Source organism: Diadema antillarum, unplaced genomic scaffold, assembly GCF_040938485.1.
Source record: "Diadema antillarum isolate AM-2024a unplaced genomic scaffold, OU_Dant_1.0 scf00000065, whole genome shotgun sequence".
Taxonomy (NCBI): domain Eukaryota; kingdom Metazoa; phylum Echinodermata; class Echinoidea; order Diadematoida; family Diadematidae; genus Diadema; species Diadema antillarum.
The window spans coordinates 2,668,292-2,694,165 of NW_027270954.1; the positions used below are offsets into that span (position 1 = coordinate 2,668,292).

The following is a 25,874-nucleotide window of genomic DNA, read 5'->3' on the forward strand; positions in this document are numbered from 1 at the left end:
CCAGTCAAAAAGAGATTATTTCATCGTCAATATGTTGCGATTGGCACCAAGAATCAGATGTTGTGCCAGCTTAGCTAGAAGAGTTGCTGTTTCAAGATGAAAGGAAGCTTTTGTGCGTGAGGATTTTCTTGAATGTTAAATATTAGACAATTCTCCTTTTATGTTGTACACAGCACATTGTTATTCTAAGCTACTGCTGAGAAAAGTGATGGCTTTCATGTGAAGAATATTGTGAGAGGCGGCAACTAGAAAAAGAGGGAGATGCAGCCTAAACTGGGATATTCATCTGGTTTGTGATGTAGGTGTTGCGCTTACAATATTTATCAGAAGTGAAATGGTTATATATCAACAGAGTGAATGAAATGTGAGCAAACTTGGAAGTAAAATTGGTAAGAAATTTTCAAAATGATATGTCGCCCTCGCCATCTAAAAGTTGCCTGTCATACCAGCATCAGTGGTCAGTGGTGGTGGGGGGGGGGGGGGGGGGGGGGGAGGGGGGAGGGGGGAGGGGGGAGGGGGGAGGGGGGGAGGATAATCTCTGTGGGGTTCAAGGCTAACATTGCCTGCTTTCAACCAATTGGATAAGCAGGATGCTTATGATGTAGAACTGATCTAATACAGTACCTTTAACTCCTGCCCGAGTCATAACATGAGTAGAATGTGAATTAGCAGTTCGAGTTTAAAGGGAACTGTGAAGTCATGGTGACCCTCTGCAAAATTAGCATTTCCCGCAGTACAGCAATAACATATAGAATGCACTGTTGTTATTGGGAGTACGCTTATTGCTATACCATGATAAAGAGTTGAAGCACATCTGGTGCAGGCGTCGATGTGTGCTGTTTTGTTTGTGAATGGAATATGGCTTTGTAGGATAGCAAGGATGAGCAGCCGTTTGCCTAAAATCTATGTGTGTTTTGAGAGCAGATTGTGCAGTCCATCAGATATTTCTAAAATGTAGCAATCAATTAGTAGCCAGTGAAAAGAAAGTGAACACGGCTGCAAGTAAAACATAAGCAACTCTTATGATATAGAGTACTGAAGTGTGATGTCAGAACCATTCATTCCCATGGAAATTGGTTCTGAACATCCTTATGTAGCCCAAATATCTATGAATACAATGCTTGCTAATCATGCTCGAACACAAGAGACTGTGACACCTCCCTTTGGTATGCTGTAAACGAATGACACACAAAATAGAGAACATTTGAGTTTGATAGCATAAAAATTTCCCAGTGGTACTATCTGTTTGGTTGCAGTTATACCAAAAGCAATTAAGCCATCCTACAGATTCATTTATTCCTAGTGACAAGAGGTGACAACAAACAGATCAGCTCAAATTACAGTTCGGGATTTTTATGTCCTTACACATCTTTAAATTTTGAAGAATTCCAACATGGCAAGTGGTGTATATATAAATCAACTTTCTCTTGATGATTAGAATACTGAAAGTCACAACCTCCCTGGAAAACCATCCTTGTGAAGCATCCATAGGACTGTATGCTCTTAAAGTATTGTGATGTTTTAGATTTGTTGATGGTCTTGGCCATAATGGCAAATTGTTGGCTTAGTTTATGCCTTAAATTCCACTAATGTGGACATTTGTGTTGCTGCTAACTCCATAAGGTTTGCAATTTAGGGCCCACCCCGTGGAGGCCGCTCTATTCAAACTGCAGGTACAGTTGTTGGTGGTGGTGGTGTAGTAGTAGTAAACATTTTGTGCTGACATGAATTATATATGAGTTTCTGCTGTGAGTGTATGTAGAAGATCACAGGTGATCTGTTTGAAGGTTTTGAAGTGTGGGGTACAACTCGTTTATTGAGTGGAGAGCAGGATTATGGTATCTCGAGTCGACGAAAGATGGTCCATGTGGGTCATGAAGGCAGCTGTACAGTTTAGTTTTGACTTCCATATTGTAGCTATTTTCAGGTGGGGAATGGTCAGCAGAGCTGCTAAGTCTCTGTGATTATGCAGGATGTTTGCTTTAAATTTAAATGGCTCTTCATGGCCCAACAAGAAAATATAAAAGTCTTGATTTGGGGAATAATGTTTGCCTATTGAGGTGTTCGCAGCACACAAGTATTACCCTCATTGTTCTGTAGAACCTTTCCAGAGTTTGTGCGAATTTTAGCAGTCCTGGGATAGCATTACCTGCACTTAAAATTATGTCTTGTGGTCACCTTTGGAAAAAAAAAAACCTGTTTTACAGTCAAAAAGAAATCTTAAAGTAAAGGAAGGAACAGATGAGTTTCAGATCAAGAGATGTGAAAATCCGCTCTTATCAACATGCTTATCAGCGCAACGTACACTGTAATTAATCACACCCGTTTCATACTGTGGTCCCATTCCCAGAATTTATGTTGACTTTGGCAACATTTGACCACTGTATCTTAGACTCATGCGGAGTTGACTGAATTTGTACGAAATATTTTTTAGTTTGAAGGGGTATTTTTTTTAAAATTTAATACAGTAATCCTCTTATACTTATTTGTTATCAAGTCATGCACTGTCTCATAGTGAAATGATTATGATGGACTTCTCTTTGTAATGTATTCAAATTTTGGTGTGATTACTTGTGTCAAAAAAAAGAGAAAAATATCCTCACCACCACAAAGTGTGTGGACATAGTGCCAGTTTGTGTATGCAATAATCAAAGTGTATCTTCTCCATTACAAGGCAGATAGTAGGAAAGGATACCTTTATGATCTTGTGATAAAGAAAGACAACAACAAACAAATCAATTAATGATGTCCAGTAAAACTAGCTTGCTTTCACTTCATGGGTGAAAGAAATTTGATGGGGGTGTGGGTGTCGTGATTGGTCAGCATACTGGGTTTTTTATGAAAAGAATAGCTGTTGTATACATGTGGTAAAAAAGTTTAGGGTGTCTGTTTCGTCAGTGTAAGTTTGAAGAGGGTAGCTGATGTGTGTGTGTGTGTATGTGTGTGGTGAAAACCTACAGAACTACATGTAGTAAGGGAAACTAGTACACATATAATTTGGATTTTCACATTTTGGAAGACTTCAGGGGGGTTTCCATGTCTGAGAAATGATTTATGTGATAATGGCAAAGGTCCGTCCGCCTGGCCAAGGGTCAATTCTTATACAATAGGAGATACTGATGATTCATGTAAACCCTTAATTTACCCCTCAAATTCAAGTTTCAGCAGTGAACGTTATATAGACCCAAAGTTTGTTAGCTTGATGTTTTGTTGTTTTTTGTGCTGTTTTTTCTGATACCCTTTTCAAATTTCTCTGAAAGATCTTGAAATCTTAATACAAGTCATGATTATGTGTACTTCATTGCCTGTGACCATTTTATCATTTATAAACAAATTAATAGTGGATGTACCTGTAATATACCCTCAAATCATTTTGACTCAACTGCACAACACAAATGCAAACTTGTTGCAAGACAAGAAGTAGTGCTTGAACCATCTAATCAGCAAACTAGATGTGGGCATTTGTTCTGAAGATACCCTCAAGGAGTGGTAATGAATTTGAAAACCTATTAATGTTGAAAATGCCTTAGTGTATGCAAATGGCAATTTCATTTTCTATGAAGAGTATACATTTCATGTGACATATTGTGAATATTGCAAAATTTTGTAAATGTAAAAAAATATGTATACATTAATATATTGTTATTCTATTTCTGTCCTTCCTGAATCTTTAGTTATTTCACGGTGAATTAGAATGAATGAATATTGTAGTATGAATGCAATGGCATGTATATTTCAATGTAAATATCGATGAAAATGTGCAGAACATCAAGATTTTTTTTCTCTCATGGCATTTCTTCTGACTCGAATAAATTAAGTTGAATGCTCTGCATTGAACTCTTTGCTCTCTCTCTCTCTCTCTCTCTCTCACTGTCACTCTCTCTTTGGTGATTGGCTGCCAGTGGTCATGTGACCACAACTGAGTAATGGTGTTCCCTCCACAGTGTGTAGGGCCAAACTCTAGCGGCATCCTCTGCTATCTGTGTTGTGTATGAATGAATTTGAGTGTGAAAGGAAGAATGACAACATTTACAGTCAACCGTGTTTCAGTCGACCTTGCATAAGTCGAATAATTGCTAAAAGTCGAAGGTCTTTTCAAGTCCTCTTCTCTTTTATATTCTCTTGATTTCAATCCCTCATAAGTCAAATTTTCTCTAAAAGTGAAAGCCATTTCCTCAGTCTAAATAAATTTGACTTGGGCGAGGTTGACTATACATGAAAGCCTGATCCAAAACTAGTGTTGGGCTACATAACTTGCCATGATGGGTTTATTTGTATGTACAATACGTGTAGTGCAGTATGGGTGATATTGAATATTGAGGTCTTTCATTTGCAAATAACCTAAACTCATACATGAGGATTACTTTCCCTAGAATACTATTCATAATCTACATACATAGTTTCTACAGCAGGGCTACAAACCTTGAGCAACATGTCACAAATTACATGGTAAATGGCCATAAAACAAAGCAAGTGGAGAGAGAGAGAGAGAGAGAGAGAGAGAGAGAGGGAGAGAGAGAGAGAGAGGGAGAGAGAGAGAGAGAGATGGAGAGAAAAGTAGAGAGACGCTTGACATTGAAGGCTAAAATCAATAATTTGTAATTGCTACATCAAATTTCAGGTGCTTTTTTAAATTAAAAACTGTCCTCGACTCTGCAATCTTTCTCTACCACTAAAGACTAGATACTGTATCTTTTATTCGCAAAACTGCATTAGCTGTTAATACCCACAACACTTCATATAGAATACAAAGTTGACAATTGGTAGTTTTTGTTTAGAAAACTTTATTAAACTTAAAATTTCTATTACGAGTCATACCAGACACTTCTATCATTGAATTTTGCAGTATTACAATGCTGAATTTTGAAAAATGAGTACATTTGTAGTAAATGTGCACTATTTGTCATTGTAGATTCTCTCAAATTATTGCACTCGTGTGATGTAGGGGGCAAGCCGTAAATTTTGCAGATGTGCAACATGGGTTTAATACAATGTACATTGTACATTAGATGGAAGAGATGTTATACAATTTATGGGTAAATGAAAATTAGTCATAACATATGATATCCAACATGATTACTGGTACTTGTAAGTAATAGTTCCTGGAACAACTACATCAGAAATTTCTGCAGTTGATACCTGAATACGTTAATGTTTTAGCATTCCTGAACACAATGACCCTACAGATAGAGTTACGATGGGTGAATGCTCTTCCTGATAAATTGTGTAATCACTTTAATTTTACTTGTCCATCTCATTGAGTAAAGACAATAATTTCATGATCAAGGCATTAAAAAAATACATACAATGTAGTAAGCACTCTCTTGTGTGTGCATTGTGGTTACCATGACAATTCATACTTTACATTGAAGTCAGTTTGAGTTTAAATTTTGATTACTTTGACATATGAAATGCAGTATCCTTGAACTTTGTTGTGTCTCGCTCACGATTAACACAAACTGAGAAGACGTATTGCTGAACAAACATATCTGTAAGTACTCAGCTGACAGATAAATTGATATCTAGCTATAAGTATAAAAACGTCTATTCTACCACACATCACTTTGTGAATATATGAATATTCAATTGTACTAGCACAGTGATATTATAAAGAGGTCATTAGGTTCAAATGTTCCAAAGACCACCCCAAAATCATATACTGTACAAGCGGTTATTTTCGCAAATTTCACAACACGCGAAAATTTCTCAACATGCTAGGGTAATAGCACATTTACGTTAGTGTTGGTGTCAATTCACGAAAACAACATCTCGTGAAAATGTCTATGACCTCCTCATTCGCAAAAATATCTGTACACGAAAATAACAGCATATACAGTATCTTGTCTGACCTCAAAACCGAATCCCATTTACAAATCAATAAAAAGTACACATAACATTCATGTACAGTTATGCATTTTTCGATCAGTAGCTTTACATACAATTGTAGGTGATCTTTAATATATATGTATATAGCCCATCACCAAAAGGAATATTAAAAAAGGAAGATGACATATGCATATATCGTTCATATCACTAGACTGGAATACATAATGATGTGTTTCAAGTTTATCTTAAAAATGCTGATAGATTATCTAATGTCACACCTTATGCTTAGGGTAAACATTAGTCAAGGATGTACAAATGTAAAAGGCAACAAAAAAGTATGCTTCTACATCCCTATAGTATTTCTAATAAGACTATTTCTGCATTCATTTTGACCTTCTGACTTCAACCAAAATGTGCTCTATGCAAGAGCACTTCATTTGTAACACTGATATTTAAAACACAGAATGTAACCTTGTGGGAACGGCACTAGAAACATAGGATATAATTTTATTGTGAACAAGTGCTCTTCAGGTACACACATTTTGACAACAATTTGCAATTACCTGAAGGACTTGTCAGATTATAATAATACAAATAAAAAAATTCATCCTACCTAAACACATGAAAGCTCCTACAATGTAACCGGAATAATAGGAGCAGAAAATAAGCGAAGAAATCAATAAGAACTTGTATTCCAAGTCAAATACATATTGCTTTACATTACACATGTTGTACCTGTTCAATTATTAATAGTAGCAAATTTACACATGATTATTTAAAAAAATATGGCACTATCTATCCATCTAAAACTGTGAGAATGGACTGTTGTCAACCCAAACCAAAAAGGTTCAAATGGACACTGCTGATATATATTGCAGTGGTTATAATTTGCAGGCATCAGCTAATAAAGTCACATGTCTTTTGGGGTCTGGCTTATATCGGAAAATTAGCACACTGCAAATGGCCGGCCACTCACTAGTTTTACTTGACAGTATGTGAAGTATTATCCATATTTAAGCACTAAACTTCATGTACTGAGAAAAGGTGCAGTTCATTGCCAGTTCATTCAACATGTGGCTAGCTACCTGAATGATGGTTGATCCAAATCTCACATTCAGACACAACTTGAGACGTTGCTTTTTGTAGTACTGTAAAAGTGGATATTTTCGCGCAACTACTGTTTTTTGCGCTCGGCCGGGTAAGAGGAGTTTTGTGTGTTTTTAATTCCGCTGAATCAACACAACAACTCCTGTAACATATGGCACACAAAGATATTCATGTGTATTCATTTTCGTGCTAGTTTCTGGTTGTGTGCAATGCACGAAAATGTCAACACCACGAAAATTTCCACTTCTACAGTACCGGTATGTGGCCTTGGTTCAGTGCGGCTGATCGCGGTAAGCTCTACAGCTATCATCATCGAGGGCACTCAAAGATTTTGTTGTGATTTTGACTTTCTTCTTTCACTTTTTGATTTGTTGGGTTTGAACTCCTCTGACAAAAGAATCTAAAGCTTGGATATAGTTATATCATAAGCATCACTGATAGATTCAGCCATACTGACCAGATTAAAGTAAGCAAATCTTAGGAGAGAGAAAATGACATGAAGTAGAATTTCACATTTTATTTTCAGATGTTCAGTATCTGTTCAGTATTCACATATCAGGATGTGGAGGTAGGTGTCAGGACAAAGAAAATGACCTCATTTGACCTTTGGCACAGTGGAAAATCACAAGAATCAATTTCTCCACTTTCCTTTTGTCCTGCCATTAGTACATTCACTACAATTAATGTGGCAGTTTGACCTACAGTTTGCTGGAAGCACACCAGTGGAGTGTAAGTGAAATCCTAACCAACATAAATACAACACTTTGACATAATTCCTTGTTTTATACATACTGGTACATGTATTCATATCTACAATGTATATGCCCAGTGACCTAACTGTCTCAACGATCATGTACTGATGCACATACACATTTTTTTTTCTTTTTCAAAGCAGTCATTGGAGTCAGCTTAAGTTCAAATGCCCATATACATACCATGGTACAATTTAGGTGGCTCGATTCCCTAATTGAAGAGAAGACAGAACTAATCTATGAAACATTGAGTTCAGTTCTACAACTCAATAAACCGGAACATCGGGAACACTGCTAATTTACAAAATAGCAAAATCGTCTTTTACGTTAGTACACAAACATACCCTGCTTGAGATAATTTTTATGTTTGTTAATCTGTGCTACATTTTCACACCCTGTGATATTGTCACTGTTAAGAGCATCATCGCCATTTTTTTTCGTAGGCAAACACGCCCACCATATTAGAAATAAGTCACCCATGACTGAAAGACATTCAGAAGCACAGTCAAAGGCACTCCACTGTCTATGAACAAAACATGGATTGTTCCTGAAGGCTTCCCAAAGTTTTGTCGGACAATATATCAACTCATGCGTACATACTGCCTTGAAAAGAATTGAATTACAGCCTTGTAAATTGAATAGCCTGTTTCTAGGTTGTAACAAGAAAAATCTGTGCAAGCTGAGGTAAACCCATTTAATGAAAGGTGAAATACAAAATGCACTCTAAACTTCAATCAACACATAGATACTAAGCTGTATGTAAATAATAGTAGTAATTCATAGCATTATACTACTTCAGGAGAAATGCAGTTGTCATGCTTTTGATATTTTAAGTTCAACGTCTATGGATACTGTTAGAAACATCTTAACTCTTTTGATTTTTTTGAAAGTCACACTACTAAATGTGTTCTTCACATGAGCAAGGTCTGCTTGTAAGATGTAATTTTGGGCAGTCTGCCTAGAATGTTTTCTTCTGAATGTCACACTTTCTACATTGAGAGTTACAAACCAACCAGCCAGCACAGGGCTCTTACTTTACTCTCTCTTTGCATCGTCAAGGTGCGACCAGTCAACTATACAACTAACTAATTACGCAAATATAATATGTCTGCGCACTGAACAAGGGCATACACTGTAACTCTTAAAAGTGCAAAAAGAGTCTATATACAATGTGCGACCAGTCAGCTATACAACTAACTAATTATGCAAATACAATATGTCTGTGCACTGAACAAGGGCATAACTCCTACAAGTGCAAAAAGAGCCTATACACAATTGATGAGCACCTCTCACACTTCTTAATATCAGTTGTTTTTTCAGAGCCATTCCCTGAGAATGCTATATTTTCTTTTAAAAAAAAATGGGAAAGAAATTGTTTTGTCTTGAAGCATGCGACATGCGCTGTTGATGAACTTACGGGTCCTGAGAGAGTGCGATGGGAAACGAGCTTCCCAGCTTCTCACCCATCTTGTGCACAGTGATGTTGACGTTGTAGCGGCCAATCTCGAGGTGGTTGTCGCCTTTGTTGCCAATATAGTAGAGAACCGTGTAGAGCGCCATTTCAAACTCCGGGCTGGTACCGATGAAGGAGCTGCCCACCGGCTTGACCTGTCCCTTCCACGTAAACTGCAGACTGACCAGCTGGGCGGTGTTGTCGGCCTGGCGATCCTTCCTCTGCATGGTTGACATATTGCGTATGTAATGTCGTTAAACATTCACTGATTGTGTACTCAAATCTACCATACATATTATCATTTGATTGTTTACTGTGTGATTGAAGGACATGATACAATGTGACACTCAATAAATGATGCCTCTGAATCCATACCCAGTTCTCGAGTCCAATCATGTATTTCTAGCGTATTTGTACCCCACAAACATCAAATCACATGACTTGTGTTCAATTTTATTCTATACAAGAGTAACATCTCAACTCAGACACAGATGCAGACATTAAGAGGACTTGAAGGACTTTAAAATCCTACCAGGGTTTTCAAGATATGTAACAATGTTGCCCCATCTTATCTCAAAGGCGTGATTTATCTCTGCTCCTCCACTTTAACCCCCATCTCTCTGTTCTTTCTCTTCGCTGCAATTATCATGTGGTTCTCACAATTGTATCCATTATGGTGATGGTAGGACATTTTCGGTCTTTGAAACAAACTCCAATTTCACATATTTCAATAATAATTATAATAATGATGATGATGATAATAATAACAATAATAACAATAATAATAATAATAATAATAATAATAATAATAATAATAATAATAATAACAGCAATAACAATAATAATAATAATAATAATAATAATAATAATAATAATAATAATAATTATAATAATAACAGCAATAACAACACTAATACTAATAAAAATAATAATGGGATTATTATCATTATTATCATCATCATCATCATCATCATCACCATCATTATCATTATCATTATCATTACTACTACTACTACTACTATTACCATTACCATTACCAGGGGCGGATCCAGGGAGGACCGCAACCGGCGCACGCCCCCCCTTTATTTTTTGTTGAAACAAAAGAAATAAAAAGAAAAAAATGGGGGAGGGGTGCGTGCGCCCCCCCTTTAATTTTGTAAACGCGCCCCCTCTTTACGGAATTCCTGGATCCGCCCCTGATTACCATAATGACCATGACCATGACCATGACCATGACCATGACCATGACCATGACCATGACAATGACTATGACTATGACTATTACTATTACTACTACTATTACTATTACTATTGTGAAAGCTATTATCAGCACAGGAATCAATAAGCAGCTGATAGATCCACAGACTCAAAAATGCAGAGAAATAACCACCCACCGATGATGATCTGGGTGGGATCCACCCTTTGTAGTCCACATTGCCTCTCTTCTCCTCAAGGTAGAACTGGATCCAGTTGTGGAATCCAATCACATCTTTATCCCCCCTCGTCTCACCAACGAAGACATGCTCGAAGCCGGACGAATCTCCTGCAGCACGGCTACACATTACAAGTAAAACAGAAAACTGACATTCAGTTCAGTTCGATGAGATTTCTATATTCACTGGAAGGGGAAAAAATCCTAATACTCTATATGCCATTTATATTCATAGCAAGTCTAATTTTTTGCAAATTGGGACTTCCCAACAATTTTGTGAGTGGTTAAATTCATGACCGTTAAGTACAGCACCGAATGGAGAAATATATGAGCGCAAGTCACATTGATATTGGAATTAGAGGCAGTATTTTGGCATGTCTTGAAATTCGCGAATAGCACCTGACTCGCGAAGTCGTGAAAATAAACGACCCGCAAAATATTCGGCATATACAGTACACTTTACCGTTGAAATGCCTCCAAAGGAGGGAGCTTTCACATCAGAGGTAAATTTTCTGAAAGCATGACTTGTATGGATTGCAGCATTTCTGGACTGCTCCCTAGCAGGGCATGGGTTGAAAACCACTGTGTGTGTGGGCTCACTCTCAGTGTGTTTTTATTGACAATACTTCCAAACAAAAGATGTTATCTATATAACAATAACTGACATATTTTTTTTTCTGGAAAAGTATAAACCTTACTAGTTTGATTCTCATGAACAAAACAACAACAACAAACAAACAAACAAACAAACAAAAGAAGAAACAAACCAGCAAACATAATGAAGATATGTTAATGGCACTGGAATATACTTTTAGATGGGGAAATCACAATTTTGACAGTGCCATAAAGTGTAACTTACAACTGATATGCTAAAGCTTCACTCAAAGATGTTATATGTCAATAGCATAAGTATGTGACTTCACTGTAATGGCTTACATCAGAAAATACCTAGGTCGGTTTGTTTCAATTGTCAAATGCACAGTGGGAACTACACAGAACATCCCAATAGTGCCTTCAGCAGGGGACAGAAGTGCTTCTAGTGATATTTCTCAGTGTATTCCATCGCAGTTAGCCCCATCATTACAGGGACACTACTCTCCACGCTCATGTTAACTTTACTATTAAAAAGTCAAACAGAATAAACAGAAGTAGTATTCTATTGGTTTTAAATCTATTATCAAAATTGGACACAAAGTTGTAAAAATCCACAGCAGGGCCTATTCTGTTTGTTTGATCTTCATTTGATTTTCATAGATTACAGCTTGTCACTCTCTTGATAGAGTAAACTTGCATTCAGTATGGATTTACACTGTAACAATTATGTTGTTGGTATGACAGTGGTTTCAGTTTGCATCATTTTTTTTTTAATTTCATGTATCACAACTATATTCATATAAACAATTCTATTTGGTTGATTAAGTATAAAAAAGACTATGATTACTTTAAACGGGTAGTGGCATGTACTTTTATATGCCATATACAGTATTTCAGGAGTCTAAATTTTCGCGAATCGGGAATTCCCAACGATTTCGCGAGTGGTTAAATTCGCAATCGTGGAGTCCTGTACTGAACGGAGAAGAGTACACACGTACGTCACATTCAAATCGGGATCAGAGTCAATATTTTTGTGTGTCTTTAATTTCGCGAATAGCACCTGACTCGCAAAATTTGCGAAAATAAAAACCTTGCGAAATATTCGGCGTATACAATACTCTACAGAACTCACCCCATGCCCCTCGTCCTTGCATACAGCTTGAACCACAAGTCGTACAGAGCGTGCTTGAATCCCCGCACATCGGGGGGCACCTTGCCCCTTTCACGCAGAACTTCATGAGCTTGCTGCATCACCTACACAATGACAGAAATGTGGAGTTCATGTGTAATATGATGTGATAATATTCATTTGATTTGTCGAATACACGTGCTCCTGTTAGTCACTGGATAAACGCTCGATCACAAAATTCTTCTCATTTTAACCAAACATGTTCAAAACATTTCTTTTTGGTAATACAGTCAACTCCCATTATGACAAAGTCCATGGCAGCAGCAGTTTTTCTTTTGTTATATAGAAATTTCATGACAGACAAACAATAAAATACATAATACAATATATATATATATATATATATATATATATGGGTGAGAATTTTGAACGATGTACAATTGCCAATTTTCGCACCTTATGACATTCTTTCCCTTAGATCACGCCAGGATGATCTAAGAAACCAGATTTTTTCATGTCATCTCAAAGATTGGTAAATTTCCTTTCAGGAAATATATGGTTTGGTTGACTTTTGCCTGATATTTTTCATTTGACAAGGACTTAAAGCGTAAAAATACGGTAAAAACGCTATTTTCACAATAATTTTTGTTTTTCAAACTAATGGCGTGCATTTTTAAGCGTACGTGGCATCTAATATCTGACCATGTTCTGGATCTGACATATCATGGGTATGAACCACAAAATTATGAGAACTTTATGAGCACGTATAAAATCACAGAGAACAATTGAAATATCAAAGTCCTAAACAGACGAACGTCCGTGATGCTTTTATTTCTATCGCTGCTGCAAATTCTACTTTGTTGTCCCAACTGTAATATATACGAAAATTTGGTGTTCCACCTAATGAACATATCCTGCAAAAATTGTACGTCTGCTGGCTGTACATGTAGACCGGGGGCCCAGAGCATTTATTCAGCTGAAAAGGGTCACACTTTTTGATGGTCTCATCGTATAAGGATGTGGCCAAGGGTCAATAAAATGAATTGCTGGCAAGTCACATCCTGTACCGTAAGCCTAGGGACAACAAAAAGGGACCCCGAAAAATGGATTTATTCAGCCGAATGGGGTCACGGACAAAAGTTGGTGGATATTGTTCCTTTGGGTGTACTTATCATGAAAACAGCAATGCCAGCTATTTTATCCTGTACGGGGCCCCAGACAGTAGCCCCAAAGGGCCCCACAAATATGGTGTTATTCAGCTGAAAAGGGTCACGGCTAATTTCTTTTGCAATGGAAGTAGTTGCCATCAGAGATATCCAAAACACCAATGCCAGCTATTTTATCCTGTACTAGGCCCCAGACAGTAGCCCCAAAGGGCCCCACTCCCCATAGGCCCTACGTACAAACACACAAAAACATTGATTTTATTCAGTTGAAAAGAGTCACGGCTAATTTCTTTTGCAATGGAAGTAGTTCCCATCAGAGATATCCAAAACACCAATGCCAGTTATTTTATCCTTTACGGGGCCCCAGACAGTAGCCCCAAAGTGCCCCACCCCCATAGGCCATACGTACAAACACACATAAACATTGATTTTATTCGTGCAGCTGAGAAGAATCACGGCTAATTTCTTTTGCAATGGAAGGAGTACCCATCAGTGATGTCAAAAACACCAAAGCTAGCTATCTTATCCAGTACGGGGCCCCGGACAGTAGCCCCAATGGAGCCCCCCCCCCCCCCCCCCCCCCCCCCGGCACACACACACACATTAGTTTCATTCAGCTAAAAAGGGTCAAGGCTAATTTCTTTAAATGGAAGTAGAACCCATCAGAGATATCCAAAATACCAAAGCCAGTTATTTTATCCTGCACGGGGCCCCAGACAGTAGCCCAAAATGCCCCCCCCCCCCCCCACCCCACACGCATTGATTTTATTCAGCTGAAAAGGGTCACGGCTAATTTCTTTTGCAATCGGAAGTAGTACTCATCAGAGATATCCAAAATACCAAAGCCAGCTATTATCCTGTACGGGGCCCCAGACAATAGCCCCAAAGTACCTCCCCCCCCCCCCCCCCCACACACACACACTCATTAGTTTCATTCAGCTGAAAAGGGTCACGGCTATAATTTCTTGTGGAATGGAAGTTGTACCCATCAGAGATATCCAAAATACCAAAGCCAGTTATTTTATCCTGCACGGGGCCCCAGACAGTAGCCCAAAATCCCCCCCCCCCCCCCCACACACACACACACTCATTAGTTTCATTCAGCTGAAAAGGGTCATGGCTATAATTTCTTGTGGAATGGAAGTTGTACCCATCAGAGATATCCAAAATACCAAAGCCAGCTATTTTATCCTGCACGGGGCCCCAGTCAGTCCCCCCCCCCCCCCCCCCCCCCCCCCCCCCCCCGCACACACACACACAAATTGATTTTATTCAGCTGAAAAGGGTCATGGCTACTTTCTTTTGCAGTCGGAAGTAGTAGGCATACTCATCAGAGATATCCAAAACACTAAAGCCAGTTATTTTATCCTGTACGGGGCCCCAGACAGTAGCCCCAAAGTGCACCCCTACACACACACACACACACACACACACACGCACACACATTAGTTTCATTCAGCTGAAAAGGGTCACGGCTAATTTATTTTGCAATGGAAGTAGTACCCATCAGAGATATCCAAAATACCAAAGCTAGTTATCTTATCCTGCACGGGGCCCCAGACAGTATAGCCCAAACACGGGTAATTTCTTTTGCACTGGAAGAAGTATACCTATCAGAGATATTCAACACACCAAGGCCAGTTATTCATCTTGTACAGAGCCCCAGACAGTAGCTCCACTGAGTGTCCCATCCATTATACATGTGCTGTGAATCAGCTGAAAATGGTCTTACAAATTCTTTTGTAACGTAAATATCAGGGCCTACTGAACAGAGATATCACAAACAACAAAGCAAGTCATCTTATCCTGTATACGGAGTCCTATAGGTTACTACAGCAGCAAAACACCCAAGAAATTTGGAAAGGAAGCATACTTCTGTATAGCGCACAACCGAGATGACCATATTACGAAAACCAGTCATTTCATCCTGTACCGGGCCCAGTACAGTAGCCATAAAGTGCCCCTCCCCAAAATAATTACTATGACATCATTTAGCTGAAAAGAGTCATAGTTGTTTTTTCTTTTACAATCGAAGTAGGCCTTAGTTTACATCTCACGGTCACAACCCCCAAAATCAGCCTGCTCGGCGACCGCTCGGCGACCGCTCGGCGAGTTTTTAGCCAATATCGGTCGGTCGCCGACCGGTGACCGACCAGTCACTGCTGATTTTTAGGGCATCGGTCGGTCGCCGCTGAAGTTTTAGCGCGGAGTTGAAATTTCAGCGGTGACCGCTCGATTTCTACTCGCCGTCCAAACTACGCTCGGTGCCTGGGCGGCCACCGTCCAGGCACCGCCCAGGCATCGACCTAATCGAACGGTCGCCGTTGGGCGGTTTAGGTTAAAAAAAAAAAAAAAAAAAGCCCCAAGAGAATCAGTTGCCGAGCAGTGGCCGCTCGATGACCGATGGGAGATCGGTTGGTCACCGGTCGGTCACCGGTCGGCGAGTTAAAAACTGACCGGCGTCCGGGCGGCGACTGCTTGATTTACAGCGGCGTTCCCCAGGGCATATATAAAGAACTGCCCAGCACCCGCCAAGAGAAACAGTAAGATTTCTGAATGAAGTCATCAACTCAGCCTGGTTTTCCCAACAATTTTCATTCACAAGAAAATGCCAAAAGCGCAAAGGAAAAGCACTTCAAAGCGATAAGAAGGGGAGGAGGAATCGGGGCCGTCTGGAACAGGTATGGAGAGAGAAAGAGGCAAGACGACCGTCACCAGGGTTTATCCCCGGAGGAAGAAGCAGGAAACTGTGGCTCTAATTGTCCACTCATCAGAAGAGGACTCGGTCACGTCGGCTGGAGACATGGAGGACAAGGAAGGAAAGGATAGCAACAGTGGGACAAATGACGACCTGCCCTCCATCCAACAATCACTGAACTCCAGCAAACGGTTCAAAGAGGAGCAGGAAGAACAAATCGCACAGTTTTTTTTTTTTTTTTTTTTTTAGGAGCATACATTGTTCTATAACATGGGGAACAATGATTACAAAAATAAGGCCAAGAGAGGACATCTGTTGGGGGAGCTGGCTAAATCCCTAATGAGACCGACTGTCACAAACTGCTGGACTTGTGGATCTCGTTGTCGAAGTAGTTGAGGTGGAATCAACGACATCTTAGACCTCGTTGACCTCTCTGATGCAGAGAAAGAGCGTTATTGTTTATACAAAATGGACATACAGTCCCAAATATTGCTCGTGAGAACATCCTGGCAGGGAACGACGGGCCACCGCCTGTCACGCCGACAGGAAACCTCTGACACGTCTGATGCCCTGCCGATCATCGGTCGGTCGCTGGTCGATTTTTAAAAATCGACCGGTGGCCGGTGGGAGACCGCTCAGTTGCCGACGGGTCATCGCTCGGTGACTGATCGGACTCTGCGCTGAGAGGATCCTCGCATTTCGCCAAGTTTGACCTAAAATCGGCCGGCAACTGACGAGTCACCGACAGGACATCGACAGATCATCGCTCGGGCACTGCTCGATTTTCGCTGGGGCTGTCAGCTTGCTCAACACCTCCAAAAACTGCTGGGCAGTGCCAAAATCTCAGCGGCGACCGAGCAGGCTACAAATCGGTCGGTCGCCGCTCTGAGTTGTGACCGTAGCCCAGATACCCAAAACATCAAAGCCAGTTAGGTTTTCCCAGCCCATTTCGCACTTTTGTTGGTTCATTTGATAGAAGGTTCGAATTCGTACAATGGGTATTCAAATTGACTGGTACCCTACGTTCATTCAAATTCGCCTTGACTTGCCGAAAAGGGTATTTCAGTCATTAAATTTCGCGAAAGACAGTCAAATTCCAAACGTGTTCATTCAAATTCAAATCATGCTATTTCTTTGTTTCAGATCATTTTAACGTGTCTTTCTATGTGTGTTTTCGTTTCATCTATAAATTACTGTTATAAAGCAGTGAAAGTATCATATTTCTTGTCTAGTATAACTGGATTTGGTTGTTCTGTAACCAGACTGGTAACGCTCATTCTCTTTCATATACATGTCATTATAGGCCTATACGTGTACCAGCAATGCAGATTAACTTCATTTTTTATAGTCATGACAGCACAATAGATACAGACGTATATCTCTAGAAGACATAGAAATAATTATCTTTAAAAAAAAAATTGAGGATCATAACCTTGACTTCCTGGAACTGGCCGACCGCTCGTAATAAAGCGCTCGTAACAGCCAGATAATTTGTGGCTTCTTACTTCTTCGGATTCAAAAAGCACGTAAAAAAAATGGTGTCAAAGTCTCTTAAACGAATACGAAAACATGAAAAGCTATGATGCTTACAAAACAATAATTACGATGAAATAAAATAAGGAAAGAGGTCAAGCATGAACATATCTGGACTGCAGACATGTTAAATTAGATGGCCAGAAATCAACTTGAATGAACGAGTGCAGCATGTGATCACGTGACTATATCATTATGAATTTATGAATGAACGGATAGTGGAATGGTGCTTGTCTTATATATGGATTTCAGTTGAAAAAGTGTTATTTAGAATAAGGTTAGAGGTAATGTGAATGTTTCAAAATGAATTTGAATGAAGAGATTATGACATAATGAACTACCATGTCATCTAGGCGAAATTTTTGCTAAATTTAATTCAACATTAAAGAATTTGATTAAAAGAGGTGCGAAATTGGTCCAGATGCAGGGCCCTTGACAGGTATAGCCCCAAGGTATTCCCACCCCATATGAATTAAGCGTTTTTAGGTGAAAAGAGTCATGTATGCCTATTTTCCTTGGCAGTGGAATTAACAGCTGAGATACGTAAACACAAACCCATCCAGTTAAGGGGCCCCCAGCCAGTAGCTGGAAAGTGCTCCCGTATTATTTTATTCTAAGTGAAAAGAATCACTGCTATAATTTCTTTTGCAATGGAAGTAGTACTCCATCAAAATCACCGAAACCAGTTATATAGCTGTATGGGGCCCCACCGAGTGTTCCTAAAGTGTCCCCACATGTAATTCCACTATCAAGATCTGCATCCCGATCTATTCAATCTGTCAGATCGGTAGAGAGCGGCAAAAGTGTACGGGGACCGGGAGCATCGTAGCAGCAGCGTTTGGGTGATGGGGTTGGATCTGGCAATTTTACAGATCAGGAAGAAATTTTGAACTGGTTCAAAATTTCTTCCCCATCTCCCCATCAAGATTGACCTATTTTGAATTGTTGCTCAAACGGGGAGAGAGCAGTGACAGTGTAAATACCGCGGGAAAAGCATAACAATTCTAGGTTTTTCTGACCGTAGTAACAGTGGCACAAGAACGGGAAATAGTCTAAACTAGACACCGACGACATGGTCCCGCTGCTGGGCTGCTTTCTTGATCAAAGCACAACCTTCCCGCTTTAACGACGCTCTCACTAAGTTCACTACTCTCGTATAAAATCAAGGCCTGTTCCTACGACGCTTCATTCCTGCTTCGATAACGCTGTTGGCCGCTTTAGCTACGCTGTTCCTACGCTTTCCCAGACTCAATTACGCATGTCTTCCGCTCTCGCCGCTCTGAAATCGAACGTAGCCGATACGCTGGAAAATGTTTGCCAGAACAGCAAAACTGATGATGATGAGGAGGACGTTGTCGTTGTCGCAAAAATGAAGACGAAGGAGCGCATATTCAAGAAGAAGAAGAGATGCAAACAATAAAGAGAATAAAGCAAAACACATTGGAGCTACTGTCTGGGGCCCCGTGCAGGATAAAATCTGACTTTGGTATTTTGGATATCCGATGGGAACTACTTCCATTGCAAAATAAATTAGCCGTGACCCTTTTCGGCTGAATGAAACCAATACATATATATATATATATATATATATATATTATATATATATATATATATATGTGTGTGTGTGTGTGTGTGTGTGTGTGTGTGTGTAGGGGGCACTTTGGGGCTACTGTCTGGGGCCCCGTACAGGATAAAATAACTGGCTTTAGTGCTTTGGATATCTCTGATGAGTACTACTTCCGATTGCAAAAGAAAGTAGCCGCGACCCTTTTCAGCTGAATAAAATCAATGTGTGTGTGTGGGGGGGGGGGGGGGAGGGGGAGGGGGTAAGGGGGAAATTTGGGGGCTACTGTCTTGGGCCCCGTGCAGGATAAAATAACTGGCTTTGGTATTTTGGATTTATCTGATGGGTACTACTTCCATTGCAAAAGAAATTAGCCGTGACCCTTTTCAGCTAAGTGAAACTATTGTGTGAGTATGTATGTAGGGGGGGGGGGCACTTTGGGACTACTGTCTGGGGCCCCGTACAGGATAAAACAGCTGACTTTGGTGTTTTGTATATCTCTGATGGGTACTACTTCCATTGTAAATGAAATTAGCCGTTACTGTTATCAGCTGAATAAAGTCAATGTGTGTGTGTGTGTGTGTGTGTGTGTGTGTGTGTGTGTTTGTACGTAGGGCTTACAGGGGGCGGGGCACTTTGGGGCTACTGTCTGGGGCCCCATGCAGGATAAAATAGCTGGCTGTGGTGTTTTGGATATCTCTGATTGGTACTCCTTCCATTGCAAAAGAAATTAGCCATGACTCCTTTCAACTGAATAAAGTCAGTGTTTGTGTGTGTTTGTACGTAGGGCCTATGGGGGGTGGGGCCCTTTGGGGCTACTGTCTGGGGGCCCGTACAGGATGAAATAGCTGGCATTGGCGTTTTGGATATCTCTGATGGGAACTACTTCCATTGCAAAAGAAATTAGCCGTGACCCTTGTCAGCTGAATAACACAATATTTGTGGGGCCCTTTGGGGCTACTGTCTGGGGCCCCGTACAGGATAAAATAGCTGGCATTGCTGTTTTCATGATAAGTACACCCAAAGGAACAATATCCACCAACTTTTGTCCGTGACCCCCTTCGGCTGAATAAATCCATTTTTCGGGGTCCCTTTTTGTCGCCCCTAGGCTTACGGTACAGGATGTGACTTGCCAGCAATTCATTTTATTGACCCTTGGCCACATCCTTATATGATGAGACCATCAAAAAGTGTGACCCTTTTCAGCTGAATAAATGCTCTGGGCCCCCGGTCTAATGGGACGTAATGTTCTTTTATGCAAAATTATACTCAGTTTTCGTCACGGACGTGCTTCCGCTATTTTCTAATAAAGATCGTATCCCATTAAACGTTATTGGCGATATTGTTCTGAGTCGTAATCAACTAAGATCTAGCCACACGATAATATGTTTGTTTTGAGTTTCTGTCCATCCTTTGTGAAATAGGAACCGAAATTATATTTTTAGATGAACCTCCGAGAAAAAAAGAACGTCCGTGATGATTAAAACGTTTTCGAGTGGGACACCATCTTGCTTTGATGACGAAGGTGCATTTTACCTTTTGCTCTCTAGCCGAGGAGCTGCATGTTATTTTTGGAGCGGACTGAGGCTTGTCCGCAGTTTTTGGACCATGCAATTCACCGAAAACCAAGCAAATAATTAATATTTTCTCTGAAAATTCACCTCCTGATCCCCTCTGAGCAATACATATGTTGTAAGGATGTCAAATTTCTTATAATTTGCATTGACAATACCTTTTCAAATTTTTGAAAGAGTTAGGAAGGCTAGGTACTCTCTGCCGATTAGTTATCCGTCCTGGAACATGACCCTATCAGTAGAACGAACGTCCGTGACAATTCCAGCGAACGTCCGTGACGTATGCAATCCCTCCGATAGGGATAACTTGTTCCGAAAGTGTCCTGTATTCTTTAAAACTTTTAGCTCCAATAGCCAAAAATAAAGTTTTACAAAGTAAACAATGAGTTTAGAGCAGTAGTTTCAGAATTTTTAAGGCATTATGTGATCATGATGAACAAACAGTTGAAAATTTACTCACAATTTTACGCTTGTTTTCCCTCTAATTACACAAAAACATCTAAACACTGAAAACAAAGTTATAGGAAAATAGAATTTTGCGTAATCTGTAATTTCTGTGCATTTGAATTTCTTTCTAATGAGGATCTGGAGACAATTTGTACTGTTACAGGTTCTGAAAGTTTTGCTCACGGACGTTCTGTCCGAGAAAGGAAATTTCTGATAATTACAAATATATCACTGCACATAAAGTTAATGTTAGTTGAAAAAATTACCAAATCACCGAGCCGCTCATACCCAAAAATGATTAATGTTCAGCACTCAATTTACTTGTAATAACAAAAGGAAAACGTTTTGGTCACGGATGTTCTTTGGTAGAATAAGTCAATGGATTACATAGTAGGAGAAAGAGGATCAGTGCCACTTTTTAGTGACAGGTGCTCCAAGTGTTTATCTTTTTAGTATGGTAGCTGCCGTCTCAAACAGAACACATCCAGTTTTGGTCTCCATAACGGACGTTCGCTGTAATTGTCATGATATTAAATGCCTTAATTCATTCTTATTTTTCTCTTCATGACGATTCTTCTCTCATTCCCTCAATAGCCTGAACACGCTGCGACCAAACAGAAAACAGAAACAAAACAAAACAAACCAAAACAAATCCGAAAAGTGCTATGTAATCACATGCAGGATAATGATGGAAGAAGTCTGTAATGGGCATGTGTTGAATAAAAAATGGAAAAGTTTCAAGGACGTGGAAGCAGTTGAATGAAAATGACTGAGAAACAGAGAAGGGATCGAGCTCCAACACACAGAGAAAAGAATTGCCAGTGCACTACCGTTGTACCAAATTCCTCTGGAGAAGTTTTTGTTTGTTTGTTTATGTTTTTTATTCATCGAAATGCCGTCACAAGCGAACAAAAATGATGCAGTATATTATTATTGTCTGATGAAAACAAACAAATCCTCCTGTTTTATGTTTTATCAATGAAAAGCAATGTTCATTTGTAATTCTTTCCAAGATTTTTTTTTTCATTTTACATTTAAGAGACAGAGAGATCGTCAATTTGTTTGTGCTTTTGTGCTTACTTTGAAAACACATGTTAAAAAAGTAATGATTAGGAATAGGTTTAAGGTTGCACTTTGATACGTTCGCTCTTCCTAAGATTCGTTACTCCGATGTCCAAAGGTTTGCTATTCCAAAAGTGAAAAAAAAAGTTTGTAGTTAATTAAGGAGGTTTGTTATTAAAAATTTTCTTATTCCGAAAGTTTGTTAGTCCGAAAAATAAATATCAAGGATCATTATTTTTAGGTCCGTTCTTCTAAAAGTGGAAAGGGCCTGATATCCGTTTAGGTGAAAATGGTTATTAGTAGGTTTTGAAATTTGGAGGATTTTAGTTGTTAACTTGTTTCTCCACATTTTGATAAGCGCACATGATTTTTCATGTTCCAATTAATAGACCTTTCGATTAACCTTCGGAGATTCCTATCATTTACCGAATAAAAAAGCTTCACGATTATACGAACTCTATCAATTTTCGTATTGACAAACTGTATGAATAACGAGCCTCCGAAATGACGCGCTACAAAATGTTTGTTATAACAAACCATATTGTATAATATCGAAGTCACAAACATCCATTCAAGTTATATGGACTTATTGTGTCTTGTTATGACGAAACTTCGCAGTATCGAACCTATTATCATTTCTGACTGATGTAATAATACAAATTCTCCTCGGTAACAGTGTGTAACACAAGGAGCAAACATAGAGGGATTTCTTCCCAACGTATTCGTTTGCCCTCCCCAGCTAAACTTGGTATTTCTATAACGGAGCACATTTCTGTTGTCTTTCTATGTTAATTCTTTGTCATAATTTTAGCTGTGACCATGTTCGTTATAAGCAAATTTTGCATTGTAGACTTTAGATAACAAATTTAGGACCTGAATCTTTACTTCATGGTCACGAAATTTTGATAAATATATTCGTTCTCAAGGATGGACTACGTCACTGAGATTACACGTATGTTTGTACGTTCATTTATGAGAGATGGAAAAATTGTTTTCTTTGATTCCTCAGTATGAGAAGATAAACAAGCTTATGTAATTGAGAATTGGTAATATCTATTCAGGATTTTGCGGAGGAGTTTGTTCTCGACATGAAATTGCTGTTTGTTGTGAGTAGAATGCGTTTCCAACTCAAGAGAGCTGCATCTTGTTTGTTCCGAATGTCCGTGAGCTACATGCGAACCTCCGTGATGAAAACTATGTTATGTTTGTTGGGTTATAGAGACTGCCTGGATCAGATACATCTTAAAAAGGTATGTTATTATTTGGGGGTGAGGATTTAAGTATGGGATAGTGAAATAAGAGGTCAAAATATTGAGTTTCTGTAAAATGCGCGTAAAGTGGAGAAAGTGTTTAGCGGAAAAGCAATATTTCAACAGAAACGACGAATTTAGTTAAATCATCAGTTGTCTACCATTACGTACAGGTTAAGAGTACAAGCTTAATATTCTGCAAGCACGTACACATGTCCCTCAAGATATTTCGTTAGGATTTTGAACTGAATCAAATCTTTGCAAACTATGTTAAATGGTATTCAAGTGTATGTGCAGTACTATTCCTCACGGACGTTCGCTACTCTGGACATGGTAAACTTCTGCGGTGAATAAAAACTTGTTCCTCTGGGAAAATCCTAGTATAATTGGGTTCATATTAAAGCTTGACTTTACTCTTTCAGGTAAGATAAATGATTTGGAGGATTTCCTACTTTTTAAATTTTGCCTTGTTTTGGCTCAATTGTACATTGTTCAAAATTCTGACCCATATATATATATATATATATATATATTTATATATATTACTTTTGGAATCTGAATTTTCACTTTGTTGTAAAGCGAGTTTTTCTAAAGCCATGGATTTTATAGTGGAAGTGTACTGTATGCACTTCAGTTTTCAGTCTTCTACTTCTACTTAGAACTACTACTACTACTACTACTACTACTACTACAAATACCATTAATATAATCTTAGTTACTATGATATAGATTTATGGAAATCAATCCTGTTTTATATATTTTCTGTCAATTTTGTATGTTGAATATGCCGATTTATGTTAACTGACCCTTTCAGCTTTATAAACGCTACTTTAGCATACTCCTTGAGATTTGCATACCATTACCAGTGAATATAAGAAATTAAATTAGAATAAAGTATGGTTTAACATTTGTGAGAGTCTCCCCAAGGGTAGAACATTCTGGAATGTACAGGTAGAACATTCTGGAATGTATGGCCATGGGAGACCAGTAGTGTGTGTGTGTAAGCAAATAGCAAACGGACCTTTGTCTCCATGATCGCATCAATGAAGCACTGATTTTCCTTGATCTCTTCTGGTGTCACCACCTCAGAAACACCTGTTTCTGTGGAGTAGTTATCCAATAGAGCCATGAATCCTAAATGGGGGAAAAATATACAGATGGGTATAAAATTTGTTCAAAACTTTGTGGCCCTGTAATAACATGTTCCTGTTCTGTTCGAAAAATGAAATAGAGTTTGAATTGAATTGACTTGAATTGAACATGTCTCCTATGATTAACACTACCAATCACACTGGAAAACACCTTGTTTCTTCAAGGTGAATGCAAGGAAAATAGGAATGGGAACACAAAAGACAGTATACTCACTCTTGAAAGTGGGTCTCTTGAAAACATCATCATGGACAAAGGAGAAGAGGGGGCACTTGGCTTCGTCTCTTTCTCCTTTGTTGGAGTAGAACGTGTAGCGCTGGAGGTCGATCTCATAGTCCTCGCCTGGAACAAGGCGGTTTTCATCCAGCTCCCACAGCTGGTTGCAAATGGCCGACAATTCCTTGTCAGGATCAAAGCTGTTTGATTATCATGGAGATACACGTGTATAATTAGTTATAATGACAATTCTGAAGTTGGGATGTAAACAAAGCAATCACATTTTAAAATTCTGTTTGTTTCAAGAATTTGCCTTCCCATCTTACTTTTTCATTTACATAATCTCAGATATTATTTCCCATGATTATTTAAAAACAATAAAGCATCTGTTTACCTACATCTGTTAGAATAAATATCTGTTTTTCTTTAAATATGTCGAAATAAAAAAAACATATAGACATACAAAGTACTGTACATCATACACAATTACACAAGATATTCATAACCTACATTTGTGTGTATACACATAAGCCTATAAGCACTTTACACTGTAGGAGCAGACACACTGTAATCCAATCAGTACAGAATTTTGTAATTCACCTGTCCCTTGCCATGGCTTGTGTCCGGAAGTGCAATTGACCTGAAGAAGAAGCAGACAAATACATACAGTTGATAATATGAACTGGTTACTCATGAGTCAAATATGTTTAATGTACAGTAATAGGTCAATGTCAAACATCTACATTCTTTCAGTATAGGCTCTATGATGTAGGCCGACATCTCTCTACCAGCAAGTAAACTTTGACAGAGTCTACATGCATGGGGGTCACAGTGCAAATCCTTGACAAAAGTTTTGACAAAACTTTAGAATTGAGGAGGGTCAAGGATATGCACAATATGATTCTCTCAGCATTCTTACATT

General features: G+C 39.0%; 1 protein-coding gene across 1 annotated transcript; it reads right to left on the reverse strand.

The window, feature by feature from the left end:
* Nucleotides 1–8,851: 8,851 nt before the first annotated feature.
* On the reverse strand, nt 8,852–25,566 carry LOC139716443 (poly(U)-specific endoribonuclease-like). The gene is made up of 6 exons (XM_071627989.1): nt 25,553–25,566; nt 24,953–25,152; nt 24,609–24,721; nt 12,297–12,418; nt 10,533–10,692; nt 8,852–9,359 (listed from the first exon to the last, which is right to left on the reverse strand). Exons 1-6 carry the CDS (start codon nt 25,564–25,566, stop codon nt 9,099–9,101), a joined length of 870 nt encoding a protein of 289 aa, XP_071484090.1. The 3' UTR covers nt 8,852–9,098.
* Between the last annotated feature and the right edge of the window lie 308 nt (nt 25,567–25,874).